The sequence below is a fragment of the Macaca nemestrina genome, chromosome 15 (genome assembly GCF_043159975.1).
Source record: "Macaca nemestrina isolate mMacNem1 chromosome 15, mMacNem.hap1, whole genome shotgun sequence".
NCBI lineage: Eukaryota > Metazoa > Chordata > Mammalia > Primates > Cercopithecidae > Macaca > Macaca nemestrina.
The window spans coordinates 87757307-87779580 of record NC_092139.1 but is presented as its reverse complement, the minus strand read 5'-3'; the positions used below and the strand labels follow the sequence as shown (position 1 = coordinate 87779580).

The 22274-nt window shown below is 53.6% G+C and overlaps 1 protein-coding gene and 2 non-coding genes across 3 annotated transcripts; 1 reads left to right on the top strand and 2 right to left on the bottom strand.

Annotated features, from left to right (window-relative positions):
• Nucleotides 1-14730: 14730 nt before the first annotated feature.
• LOC105480664 (RIMS-binding protein 3A) lies at nucleotides 14731-20199 on the top strand. The gene has a single exon (XM_011739753.2). The coding sequence runs from the start codon at nucleotides 14842-14844 to the stop codon at nucleotides 19774-19776; it is 4935 nt and encodes a 1644-aa protein (XP_011738055.2). The 5' UTR covers nucleotides 14731-14841; the 3' UTR covers nucleotides 19777-20199.
• Nucleotides 20200-20979: 780 nt separating this feature from the next.
• LOC112426489 (small Cajal body-specific RNA 18) lies at nucleotides 20980-21062 on the bottom strand. Its single transcript, XR_003017829.1, has one exon. It is a non-coding gene; the product is annotated as a small Cajal body-specific RNA 18 (non-coding RNA).
• An 84-nt stretch (nucleotides 21063-21146) lies between these two features.
• LOC112426491 (small Cajal body-specific RNA 17) lies at nucleotides 21147-21290 on the bottom strand. The gene has a single exon (XR_003017831.1). It is a non-coding gene; the product is annotated as a small Cajal body-specific RNA 17 (non-coding RNA).
• Nucleotides 21291-22274: the final 984 nt, after the last annotated feature.

Here is a 22274-nt window from a genome sequence, read left to right as displayed (position 1 = left end):
GTGAACCGCACAGGCTGAGCCGCAGCGTTTACGGATCGTCCAATCAGATGACAGTTACAACCAGTGCCTGGCACGTAGTAGGCAAATAATAAATATTGATTGCATAAAATAGTTGGCCGGGCGCGGTGGCTCACGCCTGTAATCCCAGCACTTTGGGAGACCGAGGCAGGTGGATCACGAGGTCAGCAGTTCCAGACCAGCCTGGCCAACGTGGTGAAATCCTGGCTCTACTAAAAATACAAAAAATTAGCCGGGCGTGGTGGCGGGCGTCTGTAATCTCAGCTACTCAGGAGGCTGAGGCAGGAGAATTGCTTGAACCTGGGAGGCAGAGGTTGCAGTGAGCCGAGACCACGCCACTGCACTCCAGCCTGGGCGACAGAGATTCCGTCTTAAAAAAAAAAAAAAAAAAGAAAGTACTCTGATTGGAATGGGGAATGGAGGTGGGTAAGAGGATAAGAAGTGGAGCAGGGGCCACTTGGAAACCTGTTGCAATCGTTCAGGCAAAGAGGTGACACTGGTTTGGACCTCAGGGAGCAAAGAAGAGAGAAGAACATAGCTTCAGAATATACTCAGACCTTCTTAAGGAGTTCTTTTTTTTTTTTTTTTTTTTTTTTGAGACACAGTTTCACTCTGTCACCCAGAGTGGAGTGCAATGGCATGATCTCAGCTCACTGCAACCTCTGAATCCCAGGTTCAAGTGATTCTCCTGCCTCAGCCTCTTGAGTAGCATAGATTACAGGCACCTGCCACCATGCCCAGCTAATTTTTGTATTTTCGGTAGAGACAGGGTTTTAGCATTTTTGGCCAGGCTGGTCTCAAACTGCTGACCTCAAGCAATCCACCCACCTTGGCCTCCCAAAGTGCTGGGATTATAGGTGTGAGTCACTGGGCTTGGACATTTTTCTCCATTTCTAAGAACAGTGGGTTTCGGCCGGGCGCGGTGGCTCAAGCCTGTAATCCCAACACTTTGGGAGGCCGAGGCGGGTGGATCACAAGGTCAGGAGATCGAGACTATCCTGGCTAACACGGTGAAACCCCGTCTCTACTAAAAATACAAAAAACTAGCCGGGTGTGGTGGCGGGCGCCTGTAGTCTCAGCTACTAGGGAGGCTGAGGCGGGAGAATGGCATGAACCCGGGAGGCGGAGCTTGCAGTGAGCCGAGATCACGCCACTGCACTCCAGCCTGGGAGACACAGCGAGACTCCGTCTCAAAAAAAAAAAAAAAAAAAAAAAAAAAGAACAGTGGGTTTCCCCTGAAAGGAGAGAAGGAAAGGGAACTGGAAATAATATATCCTGGAATAAGGCTGGCCTCACACTCATCTTGGGAGCCCAGGCTTGACACAGGAAAGGAGGGAGAAACTAGATGACAAGCCTCATGTGAGCAGCCATTCTGCCTGCCTTTTACCTCCCTCAAGGCCAGTACACTGGAAGTTCAATACACATTCAGCGTATGTATGAGGGACCCCATCAGCTCCCTAGGGTCATGGTGGACTTGGAAGCCTGGGACTGACTCTGGGGTCTACTGTGAGCACCGGGCCTGCCCTTACTGAGCCCAGGACAAAGGAAAAACATAGCTTTATTGAGAACTGCTTTCCTCTGTGGAGAATTACAGAGGAAAGGGACCCTTACTCTGAGAAATTCCAAGCCAGATGAGGAATCACAATTCATACCTTCGACCCGATGTGCTAAACTGAGAATAGAGAGTGGGATCATCAGAGGCTCAATGTCAAGGACTAGCCTTTACCATGGCATCTTCTTACATCCTCACCGCTGCCTGCAAGATGACTCTCTTGCACTTTGCAAGTGGGGAGCCAAGCCGCTGAGCTGCAAAGTGCTTTTGCTAAACAAGCACTCAGGAAATGTACCCAGTCCCAGTGGAAGGGCGGCCTGGCCTTTGGGGCCCCTCTCTCGTTCTAAAACCTTCATTCCTCCCTCTAGTAGGCGTGACTTCTAGTCATACCCAATCCCCTCCACTCAGCCAAACCCTGTTCATACACACCTATCCTTTCTGTGCCATCTCCCCAAGCCTCCCATCAGAAGTAACCTCATGGTGACTCATGCCTGTAACCCTAGCACTTGGGAAGGCCAGGGCAGGAGGATTGCTTGAGCCCAAGAGTTTGAGACCAGCCTGGGCAACACAGGGAGACCCCAGCTCTACAAAAAAAAAAGTGAAAAAAATTAGCCAGGTATGATGGCCAAGTAATTCTAGCTATTTGGGAGGCTGGGGTGAGAGGATCACTTGAGCCTGTGAGATTGACGCCATTGACGCCGCAGTGGGCCATGATTGTGCCACTGCACTCAAGCCTGAGTGAAAGAGTAAGACCATGTCTCAAAAAAATAAATAAATAAATAAATAAATAAGAAAGAAAGAAAGAAAAGAAAAGAAAAAAAGAAGTGGACTCTTTTGGCTGGGCACAGTCTCACACCTATAATCCCAGCAATTTAGGAGGCTGAGGCGGGAGGATTACTTGAGGCCAGGAATTCGAGACTGGCCTGGGCAACATAGCAAGACCACCATATCTACAAAAATAAATAGGCCAGGCGCAGTGGCTCATGCCTGTAATCCCAGCACTTTGGGAAGCCAAGGCAGGCAGATCACAAGGTCAGGAGTTCAAGACCAGCCTGGCCAACATAGTGAAACCCTGTCTCTACTAAAAATACAAAAATTAGCCGGGTGTGGTGGCACGCACCTATAGTCCCAGCTACTTGGGAGGCTGAGGTGGGAGAATCGCTCAAACCCAGGAGGTGGAGGTTGCAGTGAACCAAGATCATGCCATTGCACTTCAACCTGGGTGACAGAGTGAGACTCCATCTCAAAATAAAAAAAAAAAGTAATAAATTTTTTTAAAAAGAAGTGACTGCTTTTTCCTCCTGGACTACCGGCCCTTCTGCTCACATTGACCACATGCTGTTCCTTCCTCCAGTCAGCATGGAGTCCTGGGCACTCATCTATTAGGCCTTGGGCCCAGGTCCAGAAAAGGAGATACTCAGGACCGTGCGCGGTGGCTCACACCTGTAATCTCAGCACTTTGGGAGGCCTAGGCGGGTGGATCACGAGGTCAGGAGATTGAGACCACAATAAAACCCGTCTCTACTAAAAATACAAAAAAAAAAAAAAAAAAGCCGGACACGGTGACGGGCCTCTATAGTACCAGCTACTCCCGAGGCTGAGGCAGGAGAATGGCATGAACCCGGGAGGCAGAGCTTGCAATGAGCTGAGATTGCGCCACTGCACTCCAGCCTGGGCGACTGAGCGAGACTCCGTCTCAAAAAAAAAAAAAAAAAGAGAGATACACAGGCACCACCTGCCCCCAAGGAGCTCGCAGCATCCTGAGGAGGCACCAAGGAAAACACCAGAGGGTGCTGAGGGTTTAGTGAGGTGTGGGGGCTCATAGGAGGGGCCTCACAGAAGCTGGTGGAGGAACCGGGGATGGAAGGAATTCCCAGTAGGCAAGAGGACAAGGAAAAGCAAATGCCTCTGCTGGGGCAGGAAATGGCCAGCTGGGCACCGGACACTTATACCCTTCACTGGCACCACAGAGCAGTGCTGAGATGTTCTATTTGATAGGAGAGAAAACTGTGGCCCTGAGAGAAGTGGCCCGTCACTGGGCTAGGAAGCTGGGTATCAGGAGTTGGACCCTGTCTAGAGTATGCAGGTGAGGCTCTGCCTCAACCTCCCTCTGACAACCTGAAGCCTCATCTCCCACATCCCTTGCTTCCCACAATCAGTGCTGTGCCACATCATGCCCCCCACCATGCCCAGGCTGGTCCTTCTGCCTGTGGTGCCTTTGCCATTCCCTCCCCCTATACTCCCCATGTCCACATGTCAGGGACTCAATTTATCATGCTCCCTTGGGTAAGCTGACAGTAAGATGCATACTGGACCCTTTTGAATTTTTTTTTTTTTTTTTTTGAGATAGAGTCTGGCTCTGTCACCCAGGCTGGAGTACAGTGGTGTGATCATGGCTCAGTGCAGCCTCAACCTCCTGTACTGAAGTTATACTCCCACTTCAGACTCCCAGAACTACAGGTGCACACCTCCATGCCTGGCTAATTTTTGGGAAAAAAAAAAATTGTAGAGACAGATTGTCTCCATATTGCCCAGGCTGGTCTCTAACTCATGGACTCAAGAGATTCTCCCACCTCAGCCTCCCAAAGTACTGGGATTACAGGTGTGAGCCACCACAGCTAGCCTGGACGCTTTTGAGTGCAAAGGCAACACCCAGCATCTCTGTGACTTCCCCAACAGCCCTCTGTTGGGGGGCTCTCTGGGTCAGAATTGCTATAGCCCTCTGGGTCAGAACTGCTATCAACCCCATTTACAGAGGAAAAAACTGAGGCTCAAGCTGTTCCTCAACTTCTCAGTCATCTGACTGGTCAGAGGCTGAAGCCCAAGTCTGTTCTTGGACTGTGAGGACCAGACCAAGTCCTGAGGGGCTTAGATAACCTAAAGGACTCCCTCTTTCTTTCCTTTCTCCCTCCCACCTTCCTTCCTTTCTATCCTCCTTCCTCTCGCTTTTCCTTCCTTCCTTCTCCTTTCCATCTTCCTTCTACTCCATTCTCTGCGCTTGGTGAATGAAGAAATTAGCACATTACTGAGCCCTTGTAATCCCCTGGCCAGATTGGATGCTTAATAAACATTTGATGAAGGACGGTCCTCTGACCTAGAGCTATGGCCAAATGACAGAACAAATGGTCATTGCTACTGGTGCCTTTGGGAAGTGGGCAAAGCCTCAAGCTTCAGACTGCAGAGGAAGGAGGGTGATTGAAATAGATGCAGGCTGGGATTGGTGGCTCATGCCTGTAATCTCAGCACTTTGGGAGGCCAAGGTGGGCGGATTGCCTGAGGTCAGGAGTTTGAGACCAGCCTGGCCAATGTGGTGAAACCCCGCCGCTGCCAAAAATACAAAAATTAGCCAGGCGTGGTGGCACACGCCTGTAATCCCAGCTACTTGGGAGGCTGAGGCAGAAGAATCGCTTGAATCCAGGAGACAGAGGTTACAGTGAGCCAAGATCGCTCTACTGCACTCCAGCCTGGATGACAGAACGAGACTCCATCTCAAAAAAAAAAAAAAAAATAGATCCAAAGGGAAGAGAAATGCAGATGCTAGAAGACAGAAGATATGTCTGTCCTGGTAGCAGTGTGGAATTGGGAAACAGAGACACTGCCAGCAGCAATGGGGATCTCAGGAAGCAGTGCCTGCTTGTCCAAAGGCTCAGGGATTACAGTAACACTCAGGCTGCCAGAGCCAGCGGGTAAGACCCTGCAAGCATCAGTTCAGAGCCCAGACTCAGGTCACACAGACCTGCACATAAGTCCCTGTGTGACCCTGGGCAGTTTCCTTCTCTGGAGAGGATAGTGTTAGGCTCCATGGCTATAGGGGGGATTCAGGGATGAGGCTTGTAAAGTGCAGATGGGAAGGGGCTGACCACTTGCTGCAGAGGCACATGAACTGGGGAGCTGAGCCAGGGCCACCAAGGCAGTAGGCCAGCCCAGCAGGCCAGGGGGCCCCTGCCAGAGAGCTAGAAGCTGGCACAATGCTGCCCTCCTGGCCCAGGAAGATGTGGATCAGCCGGGCAGGCTGCAGAGCCCAGGAAGAGCACCACGATACCTCTCCAGGTATCCAGCCCCACCCAGTGCTGGGGGATGGAAGGAACTCCACTGGAACTCAGCTGGTTAGAGTCTGGCCAGGTGACCCTCCCTCTCTGAGCTCCAGTCCTCCCTGCACCCTCAAATGAGGGTCATAATAGGATGGGCAAATATCAGTGCAAGAAGGGATGTGCCTGCCCTGAGGGTGGTGGGCATGAGTGAGGGCCGGTACAGACAGCCAGACTGCAGGAGGCTGGGGGTTTGCAGCTCCAGTTCCCACTGCCCGAAATCGCCTCTCAGCTCCTCTGGCAGCCCTCACTCCCTCTCCTTCAGCTCTCAGTCCCTGTGTTTCCTCCTTGCCTCATCCAGGAATCCTGCTCTGATGTGGCTCTTCTCCCCCTCAGCGCCACATTCCTCACCCAGAGCACTTGCCCAAGCACCAATGTTACTACATTCCATTGTTATTTGTATCTGACCTTTGCATCCTCCCCCAGACTGAGCCCTGAGGAACCCAGTTTGAAAACCATTCAGGTAATCCATCACTTTCATTTGTTGTTTGTTTGTTTGTTTGTTTGTTTTGAGACAGTCTTGCTCTGTCACCCAGGCGGTAGTGCAGTGGCACAACCTCAGCTCACTGTAACCTCCACTTCCCAGGTTAAAGCAATTATCCTGCCTCAGCCGCTGGAGTAGCTGGGATTACAGGCACCTGCCACCACGCCCAGCTATGTTTTGTATTTTTTAGTAGAGATTTCACCATGTTAGCCAGGCTGGTCTCAATCTCCTGATCTCAAGTGATCCACTCACCTCAGCCTCCCAAAGTGCTGAGATTGCAGGCGTGGGCCACCATGTCCAGCTTCGCTTTCATTTAATATGTGAGAAAGCTGGACCAGGAGAGGGCAGGAGTATGGTGAGCTCATGCTGGGACACCTGCCTCCCAGTCTGCAGCTCATTCTCATAGATCATGGACTGTCAATTCCCTGAGGGCAGCAGCCACATCTGGCCTGTCTGCCTCTGTCTTCTTCAGTCATGTATTTACTGAGCACCTATCGTGTGCCAGGCACTGTTCTAGACATGGAGGACACAGCAAAGAACAGACAGAAAACACATAGAAACAAAAATAAAAACTATGCCGCTGGGGGTGGTGGCTCATGCCTGTAATTCCAGCACTTTGGGAGGCTGAGGTGGGAGGATCACTCGAGATTACGAGTTTGAGACCAGCCCAGGCAACATAGGGAGACCCTGTCTCTACAAAAAGAAAAAAAAAAATTTTAAGTTTTTAATAAATAAAAATAAAGGATATGGAATGAAAAGCTGGGGGAGCTACTGTAGCAATGGGGGATGGGAAGCTGAAACACTCCTGCATGCTCTCGGATGGAGCCCATTCGCCTCCTCAAGGCCAGGCAGGCTCTACAAAGCTTGGGGCTTTGGTAACCGAACAGAAATGGAGCCAGGCTAGGCCGGCAGGAGAAGGATGTGAACCAGGTTGCCCAGGAACCCAGATTCTATGGCCCAAAAGTCATAGACTGGGGCTGTAGAGAGAGGGAAAGTGGAATACAGGGCTGGCGCTATGGGGCTAACTGAGATGTAAAGGGGACATAACACCTTCTCTCCAGGTCAGAGAACTCATGACGTATTGGGATGGCGGGTGTGTGTGTCGTGTGTGTGTGTGTGTGTGTGTGTGTGTGTGTGAGAGCACATAATAGGCAAGAGGTCTTCTAACCCAGGGGTTCTCAAACGTATTTCAAGGAGCATAACCTTTTATTAAACCAAAGTGCTTCTTCGAATCTGATAAAAGACACTTTTTTTTTTTTTTTTTGGAGACAGAGTCTTGTTCTGTCGCCCAGGTTGCAGTGCAGTGGCCGGATCTCAGCTCACTGCAAGCTCTGCCTCCCAGGTTTACACCATTCTCCTGCCTCAGCCTCCTGAGTAGCTGGGACTACAGGCGCCCGCCACCTTGCCCGGCTAGTTTTTTGTATTTTTTAGTAGAGACGGGGTTTCACTGGGTTAGCCAGGATGGTCTCGATCTCCTGACCTCATGATCCGCCTGTCTCGGCCTCCCAAAGTGCTGAGATTACAGGCTTGAGCCACTGCACCCAGCCAAATGACACTTAAGAGTAGATCTACCCACTGAAGCAAGTAGGGGCAATGTCTCCCCATCCACTTCCTGCAGGTCTCCTCCCAACAGGCCTATGGTATTTCTGTGTTGTATTTTTTTTTATTTTTTATTATTGTTTATATTTTGGGGGTTGGGTTTTTTGTTTTTTTGGTTGTTTGAAACAGAGTCTGGCTCTTTCGTCCAGGTGGGAGTGCAGTGGCACAATCTCAGTCCACTGTAACCTCTGCTTCCCAGGCTCAAGCTATCCTTCCATCTCAGCCTCCCAAATAGCTGGGACTATAGGCGTGCACCACCATGTCTGGCTAAATTTATATATATATATATATATATATATATATATATATATATATATTTTTTTTTTTTTTTTTTTTTTTTTTTTTTTTTAAATACAGATGCAGCCTTGCCATGTTGCCCAGGCTGGTCTTGAACTCCTGAGCTCAAGTGATCTGCCTGTCTCAGCCTCCCAAAGTGCTGGGATTACAGGCATGAGCCATCACACCCGGCCTGTCGTTAATTTTTTTTTCTTTTTTTTGAGTCGGACTCTCGCTCTGTTGCCCAGGCTAGAGTGCAATGGTGTGATCTCTGCTCACTGCAACCTCCGCCTCCCGGGTTCAAGCAATTCTGCTTCAGCCTCCTGAGTAGCTGGGATTACAGGCACCTGCCAGCATGCCCAGCTAATTTTTGTATTTTTGGTAGAGACAGGGTTTCACCATATTGACCAGGCTGGTCTCGAACTCCTGACCTCATGATCCGCCCACCTCGGCCTCCCCGCTGGGATTACAGGCGTGAGCCACTGCACCTGGCCTGTTAAATTTTTTTTTATTGGCCAGGTGTGGTGGCTTTTGCCTATAATCTCAGTACTTCGGGAGGCCGAGGCAGGTGGATTGTTTGAGGTCAGGAGTTTAAGACCAGCCTAAGCAACATGGTAAGACTCTATCTCTACAAAAAATATATAAAGAGAGGGAAGGGAAGGGGAGGGAAGGGGAGGGGAGAGGAGGGGAGGGGAGGAGAGGGGAGGGGAGGGGAAAAGAGAAATTAGCTGGGCATGGTGGTGTTAGCCTGTAGTCACAGCTACACGGGAGGCTGATGTGGGAGGATTGCTTGAGTCTGGGAGGCAAACGTTGCAGTATGCCGAGATCACGCCACTGCACTCCAGCCTGGATGACAGAGCAAGACCCTGTCTCCAAAAAATAAATAATAAAACAATTTTAAAATTTATTTTATTTTACTTTTTTTTTTTTAGAGATGGAGTCTCTCTCTGTAGCCCAGGCTGGAGTGCAGGGGCATGATCATTGCTCACTGCAGCTTTGAATTCTTGAGCTGAAACTATCCTCCGCTTCAGCCTCCCAAGTAGCTGGGGCTACAGGCACATGCCACCATGCCTGACTTTTTTTGTTTATTTTAGAAACAGGGTGTCACTATATCTTCCAAGCAGGACTGTGGTGGCTTACTCATGGCTCACTTCAGTCTTGGCGTCCCAGGCTCAAGCAATCTTCCCACCTAGCCTCCCAAGTATCTAGGACTATAGGCATATACTACCATGCCCAGTTAATTTTTGTGGTTTTTGTAGAGGGGTGTCATGTTGCCCAGGCTGGTCTCAAACTTTGGAGCTCAAGCAATCCACCCATCTTCGCCTCCCAAAGTGCTGGGAATACAGGCTTAAGCCACCATGCTGGGCCACATTTTTTTAAATTTCTCTTTGAGATGGAGTGCAATGACGTCATCTCAGCCCACTGTAACCTCTGCCTCTGCCTCCTGGGTTCAAGCGATTCTACTGCTTCAGCCTCCTGAGTAGCTGGGATTACAGGCTCACACTACCATGCCTGGCTAATTTTTGTATTTTTTTTTTTTTTTTTGAGACGGAGTCTCACGCTGTTGCCCAGGCTGGAGTGTAGTGGCGCGATCTCGGCTCACTGCAAGCTCCGCCTCCTGGGTTCACGCCATTCTCCTGCCTCAGCCTCCTGAGTAGCTAGGACTACAGGCGCCCGCCACCGCGCCCGGCTAATTTTTTGTATTTTTAGTAGAGACGGGGTTTCACTGTGGTCTCGATCTCCTGACCTTGTGATCCGCCCGCCTCGGCCTCCCAAAGTGCTGGGATTACAGGCTTGAGCCACCGCGCCCGGCCGTTTTTTTGTATTTTTTAGTAGAGACGGGGTTTCACTGTGTCAGCCAGGATGGTCTCGATCTCCTGACCTCGTGATCCGCCCGTCTCGGCCTCCCAAAGTGCTGGGATTACAGGCTTGAGCCACCGTGCCCGGCCTAATTTTTGTATTTTGAATAGAGACATGGTTTCATCATGTTGGCTAGGCTGGTCTTGAACTCCTGATCTCAAGTGATCCACCTGCCTTGGCCTCCCAAAGTGCTGGGATTACAGGCATGAGTCACCGCGCCCAGCCTACAAAAAAAATTTGTTGTATTTTTGGTAGAGATGGGGTTTTACTGTGTTAGCCAGGATGGCTTTGATCTCCTGACCTCGTGATCCGCTGCCTCAGCCTCCCAAAGTGCTGGGATTACAGGCATGAGCCACCGCGCCTGGCCCAAAAATGTTTTTAAAATTGTCAGCTGGGGACGGGCACAGTCCGTCTCAAAAAAAAAAAAAAAAAAATTGGCAGCCGGGCCTGGTGGCTCATGCCTGTAATCCTAGCACTTTGGGAGGCCGAGTCAGGCAGATGACTTTACTTGAGGTCAGGAGTTCAAGACCAGCCTGGTCAACATGGTGAAATCTATGTCTACTAAAAATACAAAAATTAGCCTGGTGTTGTGGCACACGCCTGTAATCCCAGCTACTAGGGAGGCTGAGGCAGGAGAATCACTTGAACCCGGGAGGCGGAGGTTACAGTGAGCTGAGATCATGCCACTGTACTCCAGGCTGCAGAACAGAGCAAGACATCGTCTCAAAAAAAAAAAAAAAAAAAATTGTAGAAATGAGGGTCTCTCTTTGTTGCCCAGGCTGGTCTCAATCTCCTGGTTTCACATAAGCTTCCTGCCTTGACTTCTCAAAATGCTGGGATTACAAGTGTGAGCCACTGCACCCAGTTTATGTGTGTTTTTTTTAGGGATAGCATCTCATCACTATGTTGCCCAGGCTGAAGCGCAGTGGCTATTCATACAAGCACGATCCTACTGCTGATTAGCACAGGAATTTTGACCGGCTCCTTTTCTTTCTTTCTTCTTTCTTTCCTTCTTTCTTTCTCTTTTTTTTTTTTTTTTTTTTTTTTTGAGATGGAATCTCATTCTGTTGCCTAGGCTGGAGTGCAGTGGTGGAGGTTGCAGCCTCCACCTCCCAGATTCAAATAATTCTCCTGCCTCAGCCTCCCAAGTAGCTGGGATTACAGGCATGCATGCGCCACAATGCCAAGCTAATTTTTGCATTTTTAGTAGAGATGGGTTTTCACCATGTTGGCCAGGCGGGTCTCGAACTCCTGACCTCAGATGACCTGCCCGCCTTGGCCTCCCAAAGTTCTTGGATTACAGGCATGAGCCACGAAGCCTGGCCAACCTGCTCCTTTTCTTTCTTCCTTCCTTCCTTTACTTCCTTCCTTTCTTTCTTCCTTTCTCTCTCTTTCTTTCTTTCTTTCTTTCTTTCTTTCTTTCTTTCTTTCTTTCTTTCTTTCTTTCTTTCTTTCTTTCTTTTCTTTTTTTTTTTTTTTTGACGGAGTCTCACTCTGTCACCCAGGCTGCAGTGCAGTGGTGGGATCTCAGCTCACTGCAAGCCCCGCCTCCCGGGTTCGCGCCATTCTCCTGCCTCAGCCTCCTGAGTAGCTGGGACTACAGGCGCTGGCCACCTCGCCCGGCTAGCTTTTTGTATTTTTTAGTAGAGACGGGGTTTCACCATGTTAGCCAGGATGGTCTCGATCTCCTGACCTTGTGATCCACCCATCTCGGCCTCCCAAAGAGCTGGGATTACAGGCTTGAGCCACCGCGCCCGGCCATATTTTTGTATTTTTCAGTGGAGACAGAGTTTCACCATGTTAGCCAGGATGATCTCAATCTCCTGACGTTGTGATCTGCCCGCCTCAGCCTCCCAAAGTGCTGGGATTACAGAAGTGAGCCACCACGCCCAGCACTTTTTTTTTTTTTTTTTTTTTTTGAGACAGTCTTGCTCTGTTGCCCAGGCTGGAGTGCAGTGGTGCCATCACGGCTCATTGTAGCCTTGACCTCACCTTGCTGGCTCAAGCAATCATTTCACCTCAGCTGGAACTATAGAGTGGGTCTCGCTCACTCTCTTGCCCAGGCTAGTCTCAAACTCCCAGGCTCAAGTGACCCTCCCATCTCAGCCTCCTGGGTAGCTGGCACTACAGGCATGCACCAGCACACCCAGCTAATTATTTTTTTGTAGAGACGGGGTCTCTCTATGATGCTCAGGCAGGTCTTTTTTTTTTTTTTTTTTTTTTTTTTGAGACGGAGTCTCGCTGTGTCTCCCAGGCTGGAGTGCAGTGGCGTGATCTCGGCTCACTGCAAGCTCCGCCTCCCGGGTTCACGCCATTCTCCCGCCTCAGCCTCCCAAGTAGCTGAGACTACAGGCACCCGCCACCACGCCCGGCTAGTTTTTTGTATTTTTAGTAGAGACGGGGTTTCACCATGTTAGCCAGGATAGTCTCGATCTCCTGACCTCGTGATCCACCCGCCTCGGCCTCCCAAAGTGCTGGGATTACAGGCTTGAGCCACCGCGCCCGGCCTCAGGCAGGTCTTGAGCTCCTGGGCTCAAGTGATCCTCCCACCCTGGTCACCCAAAGGGCTGGGATTACAGGCCTGTTCCACCATGCCTGGCCCAGCCTGCCCTCCTGACCTGACAGTTAAGGCCCTACCAGAGACTGCAGCAGGGCATCCAGGCTGTGGAGCCCCACCCACCAGCTCTGCCTCAGTTGCCCATGTGCCCTGGCAAGCCAGTGGCTCCCACTGAGCCTCAGATTCTCTTTGGTGAAACAGGGCTGTGATGATGATTCTCTGAAGATAGTTCTCCCTGTGGCTACCACTTCCAGGAGCCCAGCACCAGTTCAAGGCCGAGGGCATCCCTGCATCTCACCTCCTCTCCTTCTCACACACACACTACATCTGCTTCACCTCTCAAAAAGAACATCTGAGCTGGGCATGGTGGCTTACGCCTGTAATCCCAGCATTTTGGGAGGCCAAGGCAGGAGGATCACAAGGTCAGGAGATCGAGACCATCCTGGCCAACATGATGAAACCCTGTCTCTATTAAAAATACAAAAATTACCTGGGCGTGGTGGCGGCGCCTGTAGTCCCAGCTACTCAGGAGGCTGAGGCAGGAGAATCACTTGAACCAGGGAGTCGGAGGTGGCAGTGAGCTGAAATCGTACCACTGCATGCCAGCCTGGTAACAGAGCGAGACTCCATCTCAAAAAAAAAGAAAAAAAGAAAAGAAAAAAGAACATTTGGAGCCATAATTCCCGACGTTCTTGTTACTTGACACTGCCTAAAGGCATTTTCTGTGGGTTCAGGGGAACTTGATTTGAAAAACTTGAGTGTTGTGAAGGAGTGGAGCCAGAGAGTCATAAGCTGAGTGAACACAGCAGTTGCAAGAGGTCCCAGGTGCTTCCTGGGGACAGGGAGACACGACAGACCGAGAAGTAAAGGGGCCTCTGATGTGACTTCAATATCAAGGTCTCATCGGGTTCAGTGGCTCACACCTGTAATCCCAGCACTTTGAGAGGCCCAGGCAGGTAGATCACTTGAGGTCAGAATTTCAAGACCATCCTGGCCAACATGCTGAAACCCTGTCTCTACTAAAAAGTACAAAAAATTATCTGGGCATGGTGGCACGAGCCTGTTATCCCAGCTACTTGGGAGGCTGAGGCAGGAGAATCACTTGAACCTGGAAGGCAGAAGTTGCAGTGAACCGAGATTGCACCACTGTACTCCAGCCTGGGTGACAGAGTGAGGATCTGTCTCAAAAATAAATAATAATAATAATAATTTAAAAACCAATGTCTCGATGCAGATGGCCAGATATCAGGTGTCCATCCATGTTTCCCAAAAGCCACTTGGCACCAGGAACAGGCAGGAAGGGCAAAGAGGAGCCAGACTGAAGCAGGGCTCCTTAGCTTCCAAGCCACACAGGTGGCCACCAGTCAGAGACAGGCAGTGTGTGTGTGTGTGTGTGTGTGTGTGTGTGTATGTTTCTTCTGCAGCTCATTGTGTGTGTGTGTGTCTGTATGTTTCTTCTGCAGCTCATTTTGTGTGTGTGTGTGTGTGTGTGTGTGTGTGTGTGTCTTCTGTGGCTCAGGATGCCTCCAGCATTTCTGCTGAAGCCTCACTCTCACTCCTGGCCCATCCTGAGGCCTCTACCTAAAGTGCCAATGAGTAGCCCAGACACTGGGGCTCCAGCGTTTGTCACCAGGTGGTACCTGGATGTGGGAGGTAGGCAGGCCAGATGGCCAGTTTGGGCAGTGCCCCTCATGCCTATCTGGCCCTGGGTCCCTATGCCACCTTGCTGGGGAGGGTCTTTTCGTTTATACCTCCTCTGAGCCGACTCTGCACAGTAACACAAATGGGTATCAGGCACATCCTTTCCCCAAAAGGTGGATGACCAGTTGGGTGATCAGGGCTGTTATGGGGGCTGAAGTGTCCTGGGGAGTCCAGGTCTAGCCAAGTTGAGGCATATCCTACTGCATTTTCCAGCCACCTGACCCAAATACACCACCTGAACCCACGACCAGGTATGCCCACACCCCTTGGGTGGCCTTGACACACACACCCTGCCCCTTTCTCCAAGTCCAGGAGCAGCAGCCCAGACTTCCCTCAGGGCACCTCAGCCTGCTTGGGACTGCACAGTGCCTGGGAGGGTGCCTAGGGAGGGTCACAAGGAACTTGGTGCTAGAAGCAGGAAAAGTGTAGGGACCAGAAAAGCCCTCGTGCATCCTGGAAGGGACATGGGCCAGTTTGAGCAGGGGTGTGGGAGTGCAGCCCTGGCCTTGCCAGGTGGAGAGGCACGTGGGCCAGACATCCGTGGCAGGAGGCGGGGGAACACTCCAAGAGACGGAAGGGGCGCGCGGAGACCCCCAGGGGGCGCCGGAAGGGGAACGCCGGGCGGTTGGCCGCTGCCGGGGCGGCGGCCGTTGGCGAGCTGCGGTCGGCCAGGCGAAGTCTGGAGTCCAGCCGGGCCGCGGCCGCAATGGCCAAGGACTCGCCCAGCCCCTTGGGCGCGTCGCCCAAGAAGCTGGGCTGCTCTAGCCCGGCAGCGACAGTGTTGGAGAACCAGAGGCGGGAGCTGGAAAAGCTACGGGCTGAGCTGGAGGCGGAGCGGGCGGGCTGGCGGGCGGAACGCCGGCGCTTCGCTGCTCAGGCGCGCCAGCTGCGGGAGGAGGCCGAGAGGGAGCGACGGCAGCTGGCTGACCATCTGCGCTCCAAGTGGGAGGCACAGCGCGGCCGGGAGCTGCGGCAGCTGCAAGAGGAGATGCAGCGGGAACGCGAGGCCGAGATCCGGCAGCTGCTGCGCTGGAAGGAGGCCGAGCAGCGGCAGCTGCAGCAGCTGTTGCACCGTGAGCGCGATGGCGTGGTGCGCCAAGCCCGGGAACTGCAGCGCCAGCTGGCCGAGGAGCTGGTGAACCGCGGCCACTGTAGCCGCCCGGGGGCGTCCGAGGTCTCCGCGGGGCAGTGCCGCTGTCGCCTGCAGGAAGTGTTGGGGCAGCTTCGCTGGCAGACTGACGGCGAGCAGGCGGCGCGCATCCGCTATCTGCAGGCGGCGCTAGAGGTGGAGCGCCAGCTCTTCCTCAAGTACATCCTGGAGCACTTCCGCAGGAACCCCAGTTTGTCGGAACCCGCGGACCCCCAAGCTGTGCATTCCTTGGAAGAGCCGCTGCCCCAGACCTCAAGCGGCTCTTGCCACGCCCCTAAACCCGCCTGTCAACTCGGATCTCTAGACAGCCTGAGTGCCGACGTCGGTGTCCACTCCCGCCCGCTTGACCTGGTGTCCTCTGCGTGCTCCAGCTCCCTAGACGGACTGCTCTCGACGCGCGCCAGCTCCCTTGATTGCTTTGCACCAGCACGTTCCCGCTCGCTTGACAGCACCCGGAGTCTCCCCAAGGCCTCCAAATCCGAGGAGCGGTCCTCCTCACCATACACCTCCATCCCTGGCTCCCAGAGTCTCCCGCCGCCACCATCGCCACTCCGGCCGCCACCATCGCCACTCCTGCCACCACTACCACCATCAGTCCACAGGAAACTCAGCAACCCGCAGGGAGGAGAAGGCTCTGAGAGCCAGCCCTGCAAAGTCCTGACTCCCTCACCCCCGGGCCTGGGCCACCAAGAGCTGATAAAGCTGAACTGGCTGCTGGCCAAGGCGTTGCGGGTGCTGGCGCGCCGCTGTTCTACCCTGCAAGAGGAGAACAAGCAGCTGCGGCGTGCAGGCTGCCCCTACCAGGCAGACGAGAAGGTGAAGCGGCTCAAGGTAAAGCGCGCGGAGCTGACCGGGCTCGCGCGGCGCCTAGCTGACCGCGCCCGCAAGCTGGAGGAGACCAACCTTCGGGCGGTGAGCGCGCCTGTGCCCGGCGAGAGTTGCGCCGGCCTGGAGCTATGCCAAGCCTTTGCCCGCCAGCGCGCCCAGGACCTGTCGGAGCAGGCGAGCGCGCTGCTGGCCAAGGACAAGCAGATCGAAGAGCTGCGGCAGGAGTGCCACCTCCTGCAGGCGCGTGTCGCCTCGGGCCCCTGCAGCGACCCGCATACTGGAAGGGGAGGCCCCTGCACCCAGTGGCTCAACGTCAGAGACTTAGACCGCTTGCAGCGCGAGTCCCAGCGGGAAGTGCTGCGCCTGCAGAGGCAGTTGACGCTTCAGCAGGGCAACGGTGGCGCCAGGCCCGAGGCGGGCGGCCAGAGCACAACCTGCGAGGAGGTGCGACGGCAGATGCTGGCGCTGGAGAGCGAGCTGGACCAGCGGCGGCGCGAGTGCGAGGAGCTGGGCGCGCAGGCGGCGGCGGCGCGGCGACGCGGCGAGGAGGCCGAGACACAGCTGCAGGCGGCGCTGCTCAAAAACGCCTGGCTGGCGGAGGAGAATGGGCGGCTGCAGGCCAAGACAAACTGGGTGCGGAAGGCTGAGAATAGCGAAGTGCGCGGCCAGGTGGGCCGCGCGTGTCAAGAGCGTGATGCCGCCGGCTTGATGGCCGAACAGCTGCTGCAGCAGGCGGCGCGCGGGCAGGACAGGCAGCAGCAGCTGCAATGCGACCCGCAGAAGGCCCTGTGTGACGTTCATGCTTCCCAGAAGGAGATACAGGCGCTCCAGTGTCAGCCTGTTCACCCTCCCGAACAGCCCTGGGAGACCAGTCAAATGCCGGAGTCCCAAGTTAAGGGTAGCAGAAGGCCCAAGTTCCAGGCACTGCCTGAAGACTACACAGTGTCACAGCCCAACAGAGACATACATGAGAAAAGGGAAGTCTCCCTCGAGGAGAGCCCAGTTGCCCTTGGGGAGCCAGCCAGTGTCCCCCAAGTTTCAGAGACAGTCCCTGCCAGCCAACCTGTGTCCAAGAAAACCAGCTCCCAGTCAAACTCCTCCTCTGAGGGGTCGATGTGGGCCACCGTGCCATCCTGCCCTACTCTGGATAGGGACACAGCCAGTGAGGTGGATGACCTGGAGCCTGACAGCGTGTCCCTGGCCCTGGAAGTGGGGGGCTCAGCAGCTCCTGCTGCCCCCAAGCTCAAGATCTTTATGGCTCAGTATAACTATGACCCATTCGAGGGGCCCAATGATCACCCCGAGGGTGAGCTGCCCCTCACAGCTGGGGACTACATATATATCTTTGGGGACATGGATGAAGATGGATTCTATGAGGGGGAGCTTGAGGATGGCCGGCGGGGGCTGGTGCCCTCCAACTTGGTGGAGCAGATTCCAGACAGCTACATCTCAGACTGCCTGCCTGCAAAATCCCCTGACCTACGCCCCCATCAACTCCCAGCTGGGCAGGATGAAGCTCTGGAGGAAGACAGCTTATTACCTGGGGAAGCCCAGGGAGTGGTGGACAGAGGGCTATACCAGATGGTAAGGGTGGGCTCCAAGACAGAAGTAGCAACAGAGATCCTGGATACCAAGATGGAAGCCTGCCAGCTGGGCTTGCTGCAGAGCATGGGGAAGCAGGGCCTTTCCAGATCCCTTCTGGGGACCAAAGGGGTGCTCCGTATGGCTCCCATGCAGCTACACCTGCAGAATGTCACAGCCACATCGGCCAAGATCACCTGGGTCTACAGCAGCCACCGCCACCCCCACGTGGTGTATCTTGATGACCGAGAGCATGCCCTGACCCCAGCGGGTGTGAGCTGCTACACCTTCCAGGGCCTGTGCCCTGGCATGCACTACCGGGCGCGGGTGGAGGTGCGGCTGCCATGGGACTTGCTGCAGGTGTATTGGGGAACTATGTCCTCCACCATCACCTTTGACACACTCTTGGCAGGACCTCCCCACCCGCCACTGGATGTGCTGGTGGAGCGCCATGCCTCGCCAGGCGTCCTAGTGGTCAGCTGGCTCCCTGTGACCATTGACTCAGCTGGGTCCTCCAATGGAGTCCAGGTCACCGGTTATGCTGTGTATGCAGATGGGCTTAAGGTTTGTGAGGTCACCGATGCCACTGCTGGGAGCACTCTATTGGAATTCTCCCAGCTACAGGTGCCCCTAACGTGGCAGAAGGTCTCAGTGAGAACCATGTCACTCTGTGGTGAGTCCCTGGATTCGGTGCCAGCTCAGATCCCCGAGGACTGCTTCATGTGTCACCAATGGCCAGAGACTCCACCCTTCAGCTACACTTGTGGCGACCCATCCACCTACAGAGTCACCTTCCCCGTCTGCCCCCAGAAGCTGGCACTGGCTCCTCTGAATGCCAAGGCCAGCCCCCACAACCCTGGAAGCTGTGGGGAGCCCCAGGACAAGTTCCTGGAAGCATTCTTTGAAGAACCACCAAGGAGGCAATCCCCAGTGTCCAACCTGGGCTCAGAAGGAGAATATCTGAGTTCAGGGACTGGCAGCCAAGCCGAGGAGCTTGCAGAGGCCTGGGAGGGCTGTAGAAAGGACCTGCTCTTTCAGAAGAGTCCCCAGCATCACAGACCACCTTTGCTCAGTGACCAGCCTGGGGAGAAGGAAAATTGCTACCAGCACATGGGCACCAGCAAAAGCCCTGCTGCAGGATTCATCCAACTACACACCAAGTGTGGGTCCAGGAAAGAACCGTGTCAGGAAAAGGCTGCCCTTGAGAGGATACTTCGGCAAAAGCAAGATGCCCAAGGGTTCACACCTCCCCAGCTGGGCGCCAGCCAACAGTATGCATCTGACTTCCATAACATTTTGGAGGAGGAGCAGGAGGCACTGTGCTTGGATCCGTGGGGCACAGAGAGGCAAGAGGAGAGGAGGGAGCCCAAGCCCCAGAGCAGGCAAGGACAGGCTCTGGGGGCCAAGAGAGAGTGCCAGCTCCACAAGCCCAGCTCAGCACCGTGTCCAGCTCCATCTGCCAAAGTCATCGAGATGCCCAGGGGTGGCCCCCAACAGCTGGGGACAGGGGCCAACACTCCAGCCAGGGTCTTTGTGGCTCTCTCTGATTACAGCCCCCTGGTGATGTCTGCCAACCCCAAGGCTGCAGAGGAGGAGCTGGTCTTCCAGAAAAGGCAGTTGCTAAGAGTGTGGGGCTCTCAGGACACCCACGGCTTCTATCTCAGCGAGCGCAACAGGCAAGTGGGCAATATCCCTGGGCACCTAGTGGCTGAGATGGAGGTGGGCACAGAGCAGACTGACAGGACGCGGCGTTTGCCGGCCCAAGGGCACCTGCCTTCTGTGGCCCACCTTGAGGACTTTCAGGGGCTCACCATCCCCCAGGGTTCCTCCCTGGTGCTCCAAGGGAACTCCAAGAGGCCCCCACTGTGGACTCCAAAGACCATGATAGCAGCTCTGGACTATGATCCCATGGATGGGCAAACAGGGGGCCAGGCGAAGGGCAGGCTGGCGCTGAGGGCAGGAGATGTGGTCATGGTTTTTGGGCCTATGGATGATCAAGGATTCTATTATGGAGAGTTGGGCGGCCACAGAGGCCTGGTCCCTGCCCACCTGCTGGATCACATGTCCCTCCATGGACACTGAGCAATCATCCTTGCCCAGGTAGTGGTCTCTGGCTGCTCACACCCTGCCAGAGAAGAGGCAATCTTGCAGACCCTCACACCAGCACCCCTCCTCACCACCATAAGTAGCATGTGCTCCAAGTGCCACCATGTTAAACTGATGGTAGTCCTTAAACTGATGGTAGTCCTTAAGTGTTCCCTAGGCTCTGAAAGTAGCAGGACTTAAGCCTGAGTTATTTGCAAAAGCAAGCAAAACAAGCCAACCCCTGAGATTTTGAGAGACCATTTCAAAAGTTGCTGATAACTATGGTAGGTATATGGAGAAGTGCCTTTTTTCTGTGGCCAATGTGTGTTTTCTCTAGGAGGTTAAGGTTGTCTATCCATTGCCTTGTATGTATGAAAGTCTCAAGAAAAGTCTATATCTTAAAAAAAAAAAAAATGCAATCTGAATGTTATTTTTGGGATGTGAGGGTGATCTGGCTGCGACATCTGTCACCCCATTGATCACCAGGGTTGATTCGGCTGATCTGGCTGACTGGGCGGGTATCCCCTTCCTCCCTCACTGCTCCGTGTGTGTCCCTCCAGAAGCTGTGCGCTCAGTGGAAGAGGATGACCATCCCCGATAGAGGAGGATCGGTCTTCAGTCAAAGGTATAAGAGTAGCTGCGCTCGGCCGGGCGCGGTGGCTCAAGCCTGTAATCCCAGCACTTTGGGAGGCCGAGACGGGCGGATCACGAGGTCAGGAGATCGAGACCATCCTGGCAAACACGGTGAAACCCCGTCTCTACTAAAATACAAAAAAAAAATTAGCCGGGCGAGGTGGCGGGCGCCTGTACTCCCAGCTACTCGGGAGGCTGAGGCAGGAGAATGGCGTGAACCTGGGAGGCAGGGCTTGCAGTGAGCTGAGATCCGGCCACTGCACTCTAGCCTGGGCAACAGAGCCAGACTCTGTCTCAAAAAAAAAAAAAAAAAAAAAAAGAGTAGCTGCGCTCCCCTGCTAGGACCTCCAAACAAGCTATCAGAATGTTATTTTTCTGTCTTATGTCCAACCCCTCATTAAAATGTTCATAGTAAAAACATATTTTAGAAGTTGAAGCACAACCAAGGAAAACATGAGCCTGGCTTTCCTCCCTCTCACTACCGTGCAGTGGGTCTGCAAGGGCTACAGAAATGTTTTCCTGGCCAGGGAAGGGAGGGTGCACCCTTCTGCTTTTTTTTTTTTTTCCTTGCTGCAGTCTATTCCCAGAACACACTCCACCACGTGGTTCCCAGAACTCAGATTGTGCAGTGGCCACATCATCATTGGCTGGGGCTCACAGTCACAGCAGCAGAGGCCTCCCTAAACTCCCTGTCCTCTAGCCCCACCCACCGTCCCCTGCTCCTCACGCCCCCATGCTGGGTTCCCTGGCCTCACTTCCCTTGCCATGTTTTCATAATCCTCTCAGGCTCTGGGCATGCAGCGCTGCCCACGGTGGGACCAGATCATATAAGGAAAATACTGCAGTCTTATCTGGGGGCTGCACTGGGGACCTGAGAACACCTTATTCTACCATACCTGCTGCACCTCATCTGACGCTAACTTCTCTGCTTTGCTCAAGGTCCCTAGGCCCTGAATTCTTACTTTTTAAGGTCAGCCTGGCTCGGGCTGTGCTAGTTTGACTGCTGAGGGTCCTATTAAGAGCCAGGACTGAGGAGCAGGGCCTAAAAGACTACTCTGGGCCACATCTTCCCCGAGGGCATCTCCACAGGGAGGCTGTGTGCTGCTGAGCCCTTTGCGAAGAGTGAGTAGTCAGTAGTGTCTCCCAGCTTCAGATAGCTATTGTAGCTCACTGCTTTTCTTTTCTTTTTCTTTTTTTTTTTTGAGACGGAGTCTCACTCTGTCACCCAGGCTGGAGTGCAGTGGTGCGATCTCCGCTCACTGCGAGCTCTGCCGCCTCCTGGGTACACGCCATTCTCCTGCCTCAGCCTCCCGAGAAGCTGGGACTACAGGCGCCCACCACCACGCCTGGCTAATTTTTTTTTGTATTTTTAGCAGAGACGGGGTTTCACCGTGTTTGCCAAGATGGTCTCGACCTCCTGACCTCGTGATCCACCCGCCTCGGCCTCCCAAAGTGCTGGGATTACAGGCGTGAGCCACCGCGCCCGGCCAGCTCACTGCTTTTCTGAGTCCCTTCCTGTGAAGGACCACCTTGGGATGGCATTTCTTTTTCTTTTTTTTTTTTCTTTGGAGACAGAGTCTTGCACTGTTGCCCGGGCTGGAGTGCAATGGCACCATCTTGGCTCACTGCAACCTCTGCCTCCCAGGTTCACACGAGTCTCCTGCCTTAGCCTCCTGAGTATCTGGGGTTACAGGTGCACACCACTACACCCGGCTAATTTTTTGTATTTTTAGTAGAGACAGAGTTTCACTATGTTGGTCAGACTGGTCTTGAACTCCTGACCTCGTGATCCGCCCGCCTCGGCCTCCCAAAGTGCTGGGATTACAAGCATGAGCCACCACATCCGGCCTTCTTTTCCTTTT